This window comes from Cervus canadensis, chromosome 11, assembly GCF_019320065.1.
Source record: "Cervus canadensis isolate Bull #8, Minnesota chromosome 11, ASM1932006v1, whole genome shotgun sequence".
Classification (NCBI taxonomy): Eukaryota; Metazoa; Chordata; class Mammalia; order Artiodactyla; family Cervidae; genus Cervus; species Cervus canadensis.
The window spans coordinates 49,645,968-49,659,678 of NC_057396.1; the positions used below are offsets into that span (position 1 = coordinate 49,645,968).

General features: G+C 49.2%; 1 protein-coding gene across 5 annotated transcripts in view; it reads right to left on the reverse strand.

Annotated features, from left to right (window-relative positions):
- ARRB1 (arrestin beta 1) overlaps nucleotides 1–13,711 on the reverse strand; it is a 78,630-nt gene that overhangs the window by 25,114 nt on the left and 39,805 nt on the right. For 4 of the 5 annotated variants that reach the window (XM_043481069.1, XM_043481071.1, XM_043481067.1 and 1 more), the window contains exons 2-3: nucleotides 2,451–2,481; nucleotides 587–647 (exon numbers count right to left, since the gene is read on the reverse strand). In XM_043481069.1, the coding sequence (XP_043337004.1) occupies nucleotides 587–647; nucleotides 2,451–2,481 (92 nt within the window). Of the gene's footprint in view, nucleotides 1–586; nucleotides 648–2,450; nucleotides 2,482–5,332; nucleotides 5,575–13,711 lie in introns of those variants that run through there. The other variant, XM_043481068.1, reaches the window with a different exon arrangement.

The following is a 13,711-nucleotide window of genomic DNA, read 5'->3' on the forward strand; positions in this document are numbered from 1 at the left end:
GCCCTGAAGTGGAGAAAGTCCTTGGAAGGTGCCTTCAGCCACAGCCCAGCCTCCCAGTCAGTGAAGAGAGCCTCCATTTCACAAGCCCCTAGATTTTCTTTCCACCTCCCACCCTTTGCCATCAGCAGGGAGCAGAACAAAGTATCTGTGGAGCCAGACTGCCCAGGTTTGAATCCAGGCTCCTCAATCTACTAGCTCTGTGACCTGGAGGAAGTCACTTAACCCTCTGTGCTTGGGATGGTAATAATAGTAGTTGCCCCAGTGTTGGGTACACAGTAAGTCTCATGCTAAGTGGCGGCGGCTGTCGTCAAAATCCTCATCGTCCTTATCATCAGGATGCTCACCCCACTTCTTACCTCTGTCCTTCCCACAACGTCCTCTCACAGGCCCCTCAGCTGAAGAGGAAAGCAGCTGCTTGGTTAGCCTTTGCTGACTGGAGCCAAAAGCCACACACATCCTATTCTCGGCACCAGGCCCCTCTGGAGACCTGAAGGCTATTCCTGGGCCACTCCAACCTGCCCTCCTCTGGGAGGGGCCAGGCCAGCCCTGTCTCCCCCTCCTCTCTCTCTGGCCTCCAGGGACTTACCCACGGGCTCCACGAGGTCGATGTGGTCCACAAAGTCCCGCTTTCCCAGATAGACGGTGAGCTGGGGAAGAGAGGCACAGAGGGTGTTAGCAGCTGTGGGCCCCAGCCCCGGAGGAGACCCTGGGAGCTGCCCCCGAACTCCCTGGACCCAACCCTAACCCTCATCATCGAAATCCTAACTGGACTTGGACCTGATCCTCAGTCCTAGGAATAACAAGGCCTTGTATAAATTTTAAAGCACGTGTTTACCCCAAAACCCTGCAAAGAAGTTCTTGTTCCCATTTTGCAGATGAGGACACTGAGGCCTGTGGGGATCTTCACACCAAGCACCACTGAGGGTGCACTGGCAGCAGCAAAGGCGCTTGCTGAGTGGGAGTGCTGGGCACATCTTTGAGAGGAGGGGGGACCCTGAGCAGGGACAGTGGCACCGCGAGGTGTGGGAGCTCTGAGCACTGAGCTCTGAGCCTTTCATAGCTCCCCGCCTCTGTGCAGTCTGCAGGGATCCACTCAAACAAGGCCTTGTTCTCCAAGACTGTGAGCCCGTGCCCTGCTGGTTGCCAGCCTTCAGGGGAGAACCCCAGAGCTAGAATCCAGAGTGTCATTCCAGATGTTCTCTACTCCTCCACAATCCCTAAATGCTGACGACTGACCCTCCATCAGATTTCTCTGTCTTCACAGCCACGCTTGACAGGATTATGCACCAGATCCTTGATTATCTACTGCCTGGAGCCTCCCACACCTGGGACCTTTCTCCCCACCTCAGCCAGACTGGTCATCCTAAAATGCAAATCTAACCATGGAAGTCTGGTCTGAAAACACTCTAATGGTTCCTAAGTGTCCAGAAGCAAGATGACAAACGAGTTTCATTCCAAATGTCAACTCTGACTGATTGGTAGGGGCTGCCTGGGGCCCCGGGTTGAGAAGAACCTAAGATGGAATATCACCTCAGCAGGAAAGGGGGGCCAGTGATTGGTGATGTCTGCTGTGGGTGCAGAAGGGAGGTGTGGGCACACACATGATGTCATCTGCCAGCCCCAGCCAGGAGTCCAAGCTCCTAAGCCCAACTCCCAGACTCCAGGACCCAGCTCTGCCACCCCCCACCTCAGTTCCCGCTCCCTCTGCTCCCCTCTTGGCACCCAGATGCCCTGTGATTTATGTTCATGCCTTGAATGCTCTTTTCCTCCCTACCTTGCCTGGGAGTGCATCTCTCCTCGGAGAAACCATCCCTGACCACCCAGGCTGGGTCTGCAGCCCCCACCCACCCCTCTATCGCACACTTGCACTTTATATTGGTCAGTTTTTCTATGTCTGCCTTGCCCATCTGGCTGTGAGGGGTACGAGCTGCGCCTTATTTTTATCTCAGTACACCCCACCCCAACCCCCATAGGCTCAGCCTTGACCTGACAAGGAATTATGTCAGTCATACCCATTTGCTGACCTGCGAGGAAAGTAGGATGGGGCCTGGGGCTGTGTTAAGAAAGAGAGTGGGGTGAGCCCTGGGAGCTGCCCTGGATAACAGGGTTCAGTAGCGGCTCCGGGGGCCGCTCATGCCAGAGGACTCAGTTCCCCTGAGGCCCTTGGCACTGGCTCTAATTATTGCACTCACAAGGCAAGGCAGCCTCTCTGGGATAGGCCGTGTCTCCCCATGCCAGGGCAGGGGCGCCTTAAATTCCAGGGGTGTTGTACCGCCCCCCTCAGACGGACAGTTTGCTGAGAGGGCCCCTGTCACTGTAGCCAAGGGAGGACAGGGCTGTGTCTCCCCCTCGGACAGGATGTGCCAGTCCTTCAAGGCAGTAAAGATGCCCAAGAGAGGAGGAGAGTCTGGGGATAGAGAGGAGTCGGGGTGGGGCTGCCACAGACTCACCTTTCCATTGGGGCTCGCCTTCTTGAACACCCTGGGGAGGGAAAGAGTGGGAAGGTCAGGTTAGCATATCCCGCCCGGGGGAAGGTGCCTGCAGGGTATCTCTCAGCAGGACCAGAACAAGGGGCCTGGAGTGACTTGCAGGCACCATACAAGTGCTGAGAGCATCATTGGGTCTCACCATCTCCACCACCCCGAGACACCGTGCTTGCCTTCATAGCTCCCCTGGGCACCCTCGACAGCCCCCTTGGTCTATTCCTCACCCAGCAGGTGGAGGGACACAGGTCAGACCACCCGATTTCATGCAGAGGCACAGCCTTGTGTGACTGCCCGCCTCCTTTACCTCTCAGCATCACCTCTCCCACTCCCTCCCGTCCCCTCCAGCCACAAGCCTGCTTGCCTTTCCTCCAACACACCAAGGCACTCCTTGCCTCAGCAGTCAGTCCCTTTTCCCTGGGACGCTCTCCCCCCACAGATCCGCCTGCATCCGCTGGCCCAGCCCCGCACGTTACGTGATGAAGCTTCACCCTGCGCCTGCCCAGCAGTCCCAGTGCTCTCACTGTACCTTCCCTTCTCCCACAGCACCCACTGCTCCCTAACCTACTGCACAGCTGACTCTGGGGTTATATGTACCCCTGTCTGTTAGCTCCACGAGGGCAGGGATCTTTGTCTCTTGTCCTCTGCTGCATCCCAAGCCCCTAGGATGGTATACCTGGTAGGTATTCGATACACCTGTGTTCATGAATGGTAGGAAGCCAGCACTCAGTAAATATTAGTTGAGAATATGAATGAATGAATTAGGGAAGGAACCAACTGAAGCATGAGGCCCGGAAGGGAGGGGATGTGCCTGGGATGGCACAGCAGAGCACAAGACTCAGAGTCAGGCAGAGGTGGTCCCGTGCAGCTCCTCCTGGTCTCTCCCCAAGCCTGGTCTGGGAGTCCCTCGCCTGACCCCCAGCATCCAGTGCCAGAACTGCTCTGAGGAATGTTGAGAGGGGAGAGAATAAAGGTAGAGACAGAGACCCAGAGACAAGAGGGTGTTAGAGGAGGGCAGGGAGGAAAGGAGGGAGAAGAAAGGGATGCTGGCCCTGGAGGTGTGACAGTAAAAGATGGAATGAGAGATCATAAAACAAACAGAGAGCAAGAGAGAGTCACAGAGAGATGGAGCAGACACAGAGCGGCAAAGCAGCAGCTAAGAGGGGCTGGAGGTCTAGCAGGCCTCCAGGGCAAGGCGGGGTGAGGCCCACAGTGTCACAGCGACAGCAAGTCCTCCCAGAGGGAGAGTGAAGTTGTGGCTCTGTGCTGCCTCCATAGCACCCCCCCCCCATCACTCCCACCCCTTACTTCCAGGGTCCAAGGGACCACTGATGGGTCTGAGCTTGGCTTGCAAATAGGAGCCTAGCACATCCCTCCCTCACCTCCCCTAGGAGTTCTGGGTTTTCTCCTCCTCATAAATATTTATCATTGTTTGGAGTGTGAAGATGCCACAGTCAGCTGGGGCATAATAATTACTAAAGTGAGAGAAAAAAATACACAGATGACACGATTTGAACCAACGGCTCCCACACTAAGGCTGGACCTGCCGAGGAGACCAGGGAAGTGATATGCCACCGAAATCCCCGCTGTTTCCAGAAGCCTCAGTCCGTCCCTCGGAGCCCCCGGGTCAGAGGGAAAGGAGAGGCCACAAACGCCTGAGGCCACAAAGAACTGAGTCAGGAGAAGCCATCCCAGTGACCCCTGAGAGGGACTAGGGGCACCCTGGCCACAAGAGGCTAGGGGGCAGGGAGCAGCTAGGAGGAGTGATAGGGAAAGGGAAGGAAGGCGGGTAGGAAGAAAGTAAAAAGGAACTAACATTTAAAAGAAGGAACTAGCATTAGTTGAGTGCCCAATTAATTACTTCTCATTACAGCACTGTGAAATGAGCATTATAATTCTTATTTTATGGACAATAAACTTAAGGTTCAGAGAGATATAGGAATTTTCCCAGAAGCACACAGTAGGCAAAGGGCTAATAAGTCAGGATTCAGACCCAGTTCTGCCTGGCTGCCTTCTGACAGTATACAAGGAGGCAGGTAATTTTATGTTCAACCCTGCTGCCTTCCTATAGCAGGTGTTTTTATCAGCATCAAGAATAACAGAAAATAGGGGAATTGAGGACAGGAGGAGGGGGAAGTAACAAAAGAGTGAGTAAGGGGCGAGGAGAGTGAGGATGACGAGGGGCAGGCAGCCCAGTCGGCCCAGCGCTGGGGGACATCCTGTGGCTAACTCAGTCAGCCCCAGGCCACATCCTCTGGGACCAGGACACTGATAGCCTCCTCAGACAACAAAAGCAGCAGCTGCCCATGCCCTCTAGGCTTGTACACCCTTGTCACGGTCATGTCTCTGAGTATTGGGTCCTTCCACAATCCCATTTCAGAGATGAGAAAACCGAGGCTCAAAGAGGTGAATGATGGCTGCTTGTCTCCAGAGCCCACGTCCTTCCCACTCTGTCCCACAGCCAAACAGTCCCTGAAACAACTCCACTGGCTTCCTGACCCCAACACTGTCAGAAAAAACAGCCCATGTAGGGGTGCTTCCAGTTCACCAGGACCCCCACCTGTGCAGCACCTCACAGATGGCTTCTGTCTGTCCACTTTGAAGAGCAAGCACAAACATGCAAGACTGAAGTCAAAGGCAAACTTGCAGACTGTGGGATGCCTGGGTTTGGTTCATTCCCAAGTGCCATCTATGCCCCGCAAGCCTGATCCTCAGAGCTAAAGCTGGGTCTCATACAAGAAATGCCAGCGGCGTTCTAGCTAAGTAAGACTCCCTGGAGAAAAGGAACAAAAACCCACCAAGCAGAGCTCAAGAAAAGGAGACAGTATAGAAAGAAGCAAAAATCTCACGGGAAGGATACGCAGGCAGGACGAACGGGGGCTGGAGCCAGCAACGGGGAAGCCATCAACCTCTCAGGCAGCGGCTCTCTCTCTCCACCTCTCCCCCTGGGGATGCTATGTTCTCCTGCCTGCGCTGCTCTCCTTGCGGCTGCTCCATTGTCTCTGTGGACTAACTCTCTCTGCTTACTCAGGGCTTTTCTGCCCCTCCATCATTTTGGCTTGCATGTGGCTCTCACTCTGACCCTGTTTCTACTCTGCCTCTGCTCTGCTTCCCACTGTTAACTGGCTGAATGGCCCAATTCCAAATTCCCAGGAGAGGAATTTGATTGGTCAGTTTTGGTCAGGTGTCCCATGCCTGGGCCAATCAGCTAGGAGAAGTGTGTGTCACGTGGTCCATCAGGCATGGTCAGAGAAGGGTCAGTAGAGCAGTGTGTTTCAAACCAGGGGTCACAATCCATTAGCTGACAATGAAATCAACTTACAGAATTACCACTAGCACTTTTGTTGTTGTTGTTGTTGTTGTTACTGAATGGAATAGAAGATATAAGTATAAGGTGCAGATGGCAAGTAGTAGATATTATTGTATTTACCAATATTCCATCCCCTCTAAGGCTGGGCATATGTGTGGATCAAATTTCTCCAGTCTTGTGAAGTTAGATATGCCCATACAGCTTGCTCTGGCCAAGGAAATGGGAACAAAAATGCCATATGTCACTTCCAGGCAGAAGTATTTAAGGGCTGGTGCATGATGACCCCACGCTGTTTATGTTCATTTTCTATGGAAGCTACAACAAATGATCACAAACTTAGTGGCTTACAACAGCATAAACTTAGTATCTTACAGTTTTCAGTTCAGAAGTTCACTAGGTTAAAATCATGGGGCTTCCCAGGTAGTTCAGGGGTAAAAAAAAAAAAAAAAATCTGCCAATGCAGGAAATGGTGATTTGATTCCTGAGGAGGAAATGGAAACCCACCCCAGTATTCTTGCCTGGAAAATTCCGTGGACAGAGGAGCCTGGCGGCCTACAGTCCATGGGGTAGCAAAGAGTCCATGACTGAGCGACTGAGCTTGCACACACAGGTTAAAATCAAGGTGTTGGCAGGGCTGCATTCCTTTCCATAAGCTCTAGGAGTAAATGTGTTTTCTTGCCCTTTCCACCCACATTCCATGTCTCAAGGCCTCTTCCTCCATCTTCAAAGCCAGCAACACCAGGTTAGGTTCTCATCACATTGCATCACTCTGACCTCCTCTTCTGCCTCCCTCTTCCACTTTTAGAGACCCTTATGAATACATGCAGCTCCCTACTTTAAGATCCACTGATTTTAGGAAACTCAATTCCATCTGCACCTGTAATTCCCCTTTGCCATATGATATGACATATTCAAAGGTTCCAAGGATTAGGATATAAACATTGTTGGGGTGGGGGGGGTTTCTTCCTCCTACCGTGTCCTCTTTCCTCTGTCATTGAAACCAGCAATGATCTGAATGGAGAAGCCTCCAGAGACTAAATTCCAGGGCTCTCCTGCTAAATGACAGACAGGGAGCATGAGAGGAACCTCTTGAGCTACTAAGATTTGGGGGTTATTTGTAACTACAGCAGACCAGTTTCTCACGACTAATTTTTTAAAAATTTAAGTGTCATTTAAGTAAAACTTCTGTTTCAGGTGAACTGAGTTACAATGTAAAATGAATATCATGGTGCAAATTTTTAAATGTTTAAAACCCACTGTTGTAGAGAGCATGCTTAGAACAAACATGCTCTATCAGTGTCTGTGCAGCCTGTTAGATCCTATTTTCTGATTCTGCTGCTTTTCTGTGAGCTACCAGGCCTCCCAAATATCCATTTGTGCCTGTAGGGAGAAGCCTGCATCATGAGGGACCCAGAACAAAGTACCTTCCTGGATAGATTACCCAACATCCAAGAGTTTATCATTTTGTACAGTACAGCCAAACAATGGGATATTGCATAGCACTGAAATTATGCCTGCATCTTTCGTAACACAGGGAAATGCTTATGACAGAATATTAAGCAGAAATCAGGAACCAAAACAGTATGTTTGGCATGAGCTCAAATTTATACTCAATAAATATCCAAAAGAAAGAAGGAGAAGACTGGAGGTTGTTAAGATGGCAACACTCCTCAAACTTATCTATGAATTCAATGCAATACCTATAAACATTCCAGCTGGATTTTTTTTGCATTAATTGATAGGCTGATCCTAAAATTTATATGGAAGTATAATAGTGAAGACAGTTTTTTTAAAAATATAATTTTTATTGTAATTATTTGCTTGAGGGTCTCTGTCTCACTTTGCCCTCTTTTTTTGTCTGTTTTGTTTTGGCCATGCCTTGATGCATTGTGGATCTTAGTTCCCTGACCAGGGATCCAACCCGTGCCCCCCGCAGTGGAAGAGCAGAATCCTAACTACTGACCCACCAGGGAAGTCCCAAGACAATCTTGAAACAAAAAAAAACAACAAAGTTGGAAGACTCAGACTTCCAAATTCAAAATTTACTACAAAGCTACAGTAACCAAGATTGTGTGATCTTGGCATAAAGATAGACATAGAAATCAATGGAACAAAGTTGAGAGTCCAGAATTAAGCCCATATATTTACAGTCAATTGATTTTTAACAAGGGAACAAAGAGAAAACAAAGGAGATAAAATAGTCTTTTCAGTAAATGATTCTTGGACAACTGGATATCCATATGCAAAAAAAAAAAAACCAAAAACCCCAACCTCACATCAGTTCCGTCCCTGATGGGGGAACGAACTAAGATCTCACATGATGTGAGGCCCAGCAAAAGAAAGAAAGAGAGAAAAGGGGAAAACTATAAAACTCTTAGAAGAAAACATATGTATAAATCTACATGACCTTGGATAAGGCAATGGTTTCTTAGACATGACATCAAAAGCACAGGCAACTAAAGAAAAAAGTAGATAAACTGCACCTTATCAAAATTAAAAATTTTGGAGTTTCAAAGGTCACTATCAAGAAAGTGAAAAAACAATCCCCAGAATGGAGCAAATATTTTCCAATCATGTATCTAGTAAAAGTCTAGTATCCAGAATATATAAAGATCCTATTATGATTCAACAACAAAGAGGCAAATAATTAAAAATGAACTTGATTAAAATGAAGCAATGAATTTGAATAGTCATTTCTTCAAAGAAGGTATACAAGTGGCCAGTAAGCACATAAAAAGATGGTTAGTCACTGGGGAAATGCAAATTGAAGCCACAACAAGGGTATTCCCTGGTGGTCCAGTGGTTAGGATTCTGTGTTTCTACTGTCAAAGACCCCAGTTCAATTCCTGGTCAGGGAACTAAGGTCCCACCAGCTATGAAGCATGGCCAAAAAAAAAAAAAAGAAAGAAAGCCACAGTGAGATATTTCACACCCAACAGGAGACCTATAATAGAAAAAAAGGACAATAAACCTGTGTTATCAAGGATGTGGAGAAACAGGAACCCTCACACATTGCTGGTGGTTAACAAAGTGGTGTAGTCACTTTGGCCAACAGTCTGGCAGTTCCTCCAAACAACACCAAGTTAGCATATGACCCAGCAATCCCACTCCTAGGTAGAGACCCAAGAGGACTGAAAATGATGTCCACACATGAAAAATGTTCATAGTGGCAATATGCGTAACAGTCACACGCCACCAACTGGTGAATGTGTTTTTTATCTGTGGCATATATAGTCAATGGAGAATTATTCAACCATAAAAAGGGATGAAGTGCTGATTCATGCTACCACATGGATGAACCCTGAAAGGATCAACATTATATTTTAAGTGAAAGAAGCCAGACACAAAAAGCCATACATTGTTTGATCCCATTTGTTTGAAATGTCCAGAATGGGCAACTACACAGAGACAGAAAGCAGTTTGGTGGTTGCCAGAGCCTGGTGGGAGGTGGGATGGGAAGTGATTGCCAATGGGTAGGAGTTTCTTTTGGGGGTGCTGAAAATTCTGGAATTAGATAGTGGTGATGGTTATACAACCCTGTGAAAATACTAAAAACCACTAAAACTGCAAATACTATGGTATGTAAATTATATCTCAGTTTCAAAAACAAGCCCAATAAATGAATATAAGGAAAGGAAATGTGCCCAAATGTTAACAGGGGCTGAAGGATACTCCATCTGTCCACCCACTCACTCCTTTATATCCCTTATTTTCCCATGTTGTACAATGAGCACAAATTACTTCATAAAGATGCAGGGCTTCCCTAACAAGACATGTCTCAAGTCCTAATGAAAAAATATTGCTGAGTGACCCAAGAAAAATAAAAAAAGAAAAAATATTGTGAGTGAAGTAGAGAAAATACAGATCCTATCATTCTGAATGGATGTTAGAATTTCTGATACTGCAACTTTACAATCCAGAGTCCATGTCTCTGTGATTCCTCGGACCCTTCCCCAGACCTGCTGTGTCAGCTGTTACAACTGTGTACCGTGCCTTCTCCTCAGTGTTCTCCTTCTCCAGGAAGCCTTCCCTGACTTCCCCTAAGTCGGGATGAGATGTCCCCTGACTCCCACACCCGGTGTGTCCCCATCGTAGCATTTACACACTGTAAAAGTCTGTTTACTCACCCTGCGCTTCCCTTACAAAGCTTATGAGAGTGGAGACCTTATGACACTGGATCCCTGGGGGCACAGCAGAATGCCTGGGCGACAGGAGGTGTAAATAAATATAGGTGGAATGTTGTTGAATGAATGCCCTAAGAGAGAATTAGTCAAGAATGAGGATGAATGAAGTTTCAAAAGATGGTGGTAAGGATCCTTTGCCCTGGGTGAGTGGACTCCACAGATTTCTCCTATCTATGCTTCTCTTTGGCTGTCGGGATCAATAGGCACTGGGTTTAGAAAATACTTCTTAGGGGCAGGGTCTCAGCCAGCATCAGGCTGAGCCAGGAAGATAACTGATATACCCAAATGGGCCTCTGCTCAGCTCTGACCAATGACTCTTCCATTTATCATTCACTTATCCAGTAAACATTCACACAGTCCTACCACTGCCAGGCTCTGCAGGCACTAAGATGAATAATTCATGGTCACTGCTGACAAAAAACTGTGGTATAGCCAAGTGAGACAAACCCATCAACCACAACGGCCACCATGCATTAAGCTTTTACTATAAGCCAGGTGCTTTGCTAAGAACTTCAGCATATTAAGATATTATTCCATCTAAACATTCCCATTTTCCAAAGGAGAAACCTTTGATTCAGAAACCCTAAATAACTTAAAGTCTCAAAGCCAGTACCAGAAAAGTCATACAGGAGAGAAACCCTATGAATGGGCCACCTATGGGAAATCATTGAGCCAAACGTGTCTTACACAACATCAGAAAACTCATCCGAAAGAGATGATCCACGAATGTGGATTCACTGCCAGTGAATTGAGAGCGCACTGGCAACAATTCAAGCCTTTGTGAGCATCCGAAAGTTCATGCTATGAATACAGTGAATGTGGGGAAAACTTCAGATATTAATCTCAATCAACAACGGAAATCTCATCCAGGAGAGAAACCAGATGCCAGTCACTGCTCTAAGTGCGTCTTAAACATGAACTCGCTTGTTTTTCTGACAACATTTAAGAAGGTATGATTATAGTTCCCATTTCTCAGATGAGGAAACTGAGACACAGAGAGTCTAAGTCATTTGCCCAAGGTCACAGAGCTAGTAAGGGGCACAGCTAGATACTGGAACCCAGGCAGTCACGCTCCAGAGATGACACTTTTCACCACTCACACTACTACACTATAGATAGGATGGTTGGTTCTGTCTGGGGGACCAGGAAAGGCTTCAAGGAAGGCAGGATCAATGAGGGGGATCTTCAAGAACACACACAGGTGTGGAAGAGGTGACAGCACTGCCCATGGAAGCCTGGGGAGGGGAACTGAGTTCACTGGGTGTCTGGGAGATAGTGGGCAATCTGAAGTATGTCCCAAGTGCCTAGGAAGAGTACCAGGGAGGAGGACGGGCCTGAGAAAGATCCACTCACCTCCCAGCTAGTCACAGAGCATCTCCATACCCCAGGCCCTGGGCTAGGTGTGCAGGGTCTCCAATGCCAGACTAAAGAACTCAGACCATAACCAGAAAGCAGTAAGAGCCATAGACACTTAGTGGGGAGGAGAACGGCTGGGGCTGTCTCTTGGACGCAGAGATGCCACAACCCCATCCCTTTCCCTGTTCCTGATGGCAGTCCTGGTCAGCTGGGCAGGGTGGGGACCTGCAAGGGGGCGTTCGCCCTCAGGTACACCCGCCCTACATTCTGACCCAGTTTCCTGGGTGTGAGAACAGCCATCAGGGAGCAGGGAGGTGTGAGGAGCAGGTGGCTGTGGCAGCGAAGAGGTTTCTAGGGCCCTTATCACACTCTCCCTGGTAGTAGGGTCATTTGTGTACGGGCTGCTCTGCTCTGCCAGGACTGAGCAGCCCTCCCTGTGTCAGAACACTGCCTTCCTGTTTACCCACCATTAGTGCACCTGCTTCTCAGGACAGCCCAGGAGAGGGGAGGGAGGCAGGAAGATAGGAAATGTCACCCCTGTTTCACAGATTTGGGGAGTGCGCAGCCTGCTTTATTTCCCAGATGGAGACACTGAAGCCCAAGGGAGAGAAGAATCTTGCACCAGGCCAGGAAACTAAGGCCCAGAGTCGCAGGCCAGGAGGAGGGCCCCAGGCTGCTGGTTCCCTGGGCACAGGCCTGAGGGGTGAGGGGCAGTGGATGGGGTTCTGGCCAAGTTGAGCTCCAGGACTTCGGACTTCTCACAGGCTCCTAGCTATTGCTCTAGCCTCCTGCCCACATTCACGTGTCCACTTTTCTAGCCATGATCCATATTTGTGAACACTTTCAGGAGCTGCAGAGTGAGGAAGGAGAAAAGCCACCAGGTGGCCATGGAGGGGGCTGGGGGGGAGGTGGTTTCTTAAAGGAGCCTGGCCCATTTTCTAGTAACCCATAAAACCAGAGATCCGAAAATCAAAGGCTAATAAAAATTTCACCGAGCGGGCCGACAGCTGGATCCCAGAGAGCCCACAGACCGCACTTGAATGCTGTCCAGCCTTCTCGGGGGTCGAGAGGCAGGAAGGGAAGGGTGCTGGCAGAGGAAACAGTGCAGACGCTGAAGCAAGCAGACCCCGCCTGGGTCCTGTGTGACCTTGACTTTCGCTTCCTCTCTGAAGCATCCTTTCAGTTGTCTGGAAAATGGGGTTGACGTCTACCCCATAGGTGAAGGCGTATACAAAGCCTTGGGACCTAGTAGGGAATGATAAAAGGAAGCAGACGTCGTTGCTACAGTGTTGACTATTGTTATTATCCTCATTGGCTGGGCCAACACTCTGCCTTCCCTCCAGACTCCAGTGGAGAGGTCTTGCCCACATGTCCCTTAGGTGGGTCAGGATGGTTATGTTACCTCCACCGGAGAGAGAGAAGATTTTTAAGTTGGCTGTCTCCCTCCCTGTCTCGGATAGAAAACAGCAGTTTATGATATTCTTTTCCTAGTTTAGACCCTCACATGCTGGAAATCTCCAGGGACATACCCTGTTATTCCCTCTGCAATAGCTTTTCCACCAGTTCCCCCACTACAGTCCCTCCCATCCTTCCTGCCAAATACCACCTCATCCAAGAAGCCTTCCCTGACTGCTTCAGCTTAAAGTGGCCTTGCCCTGACCCCCTCCTCCTTCCCTCTTGCCACCCATCTTGGCTACTCCCCTCCTTGCTTTTTTCTTCCTTTTGTTTTTCCAATCTCTGGGCCTGACACTGTTCTTACCTCCAGGAGATACAGGCCCCTGTGCCCTGTCTCCAGGGCACCTACACTCTGGAGCAGGGAGACAGAGAGATATTCCACAAATAAAGAAAACCCTCTGTTAGAAGCACAGCGGGCAGGTGGGATGATTCAGTGTATGGTGTGCCCAGCTCGGCTCCAGGCACACAACAGCCGTCCTACACACACACACACACACACACACACACACACACACACACACACACACACACACACACACACACACACGTCTCCCTTCCCCTCCTCCACACTGTCCGTATCCCCTTAGCCCCTTAGCACCCACACGAGCCTGCACATCTCTGTTCCCCAATGGATGGCATGGAGCTGAAATACTGACAAACTCCAGAGGGCAGGAACCCCTTCTTCCTCCATCATCTTCCTTGGTATATAATTGGTGCTGAGTAAATATGCTGAATGAATGAATAAACAAATAAACAAAAGCTGAACGCTGAGCTTGAAGATGGATAAAAGCAGTACCTGAGCCAAGAGGCGAATCAGAGGTGGACAGCCTGGCCACTGGAATGAGACACGGGTGGGCGCGACCTTAACAGGAGCACCTTACACGCAGGGCAGACCCAGACATGCAGCAGCCATGACTTTCCCA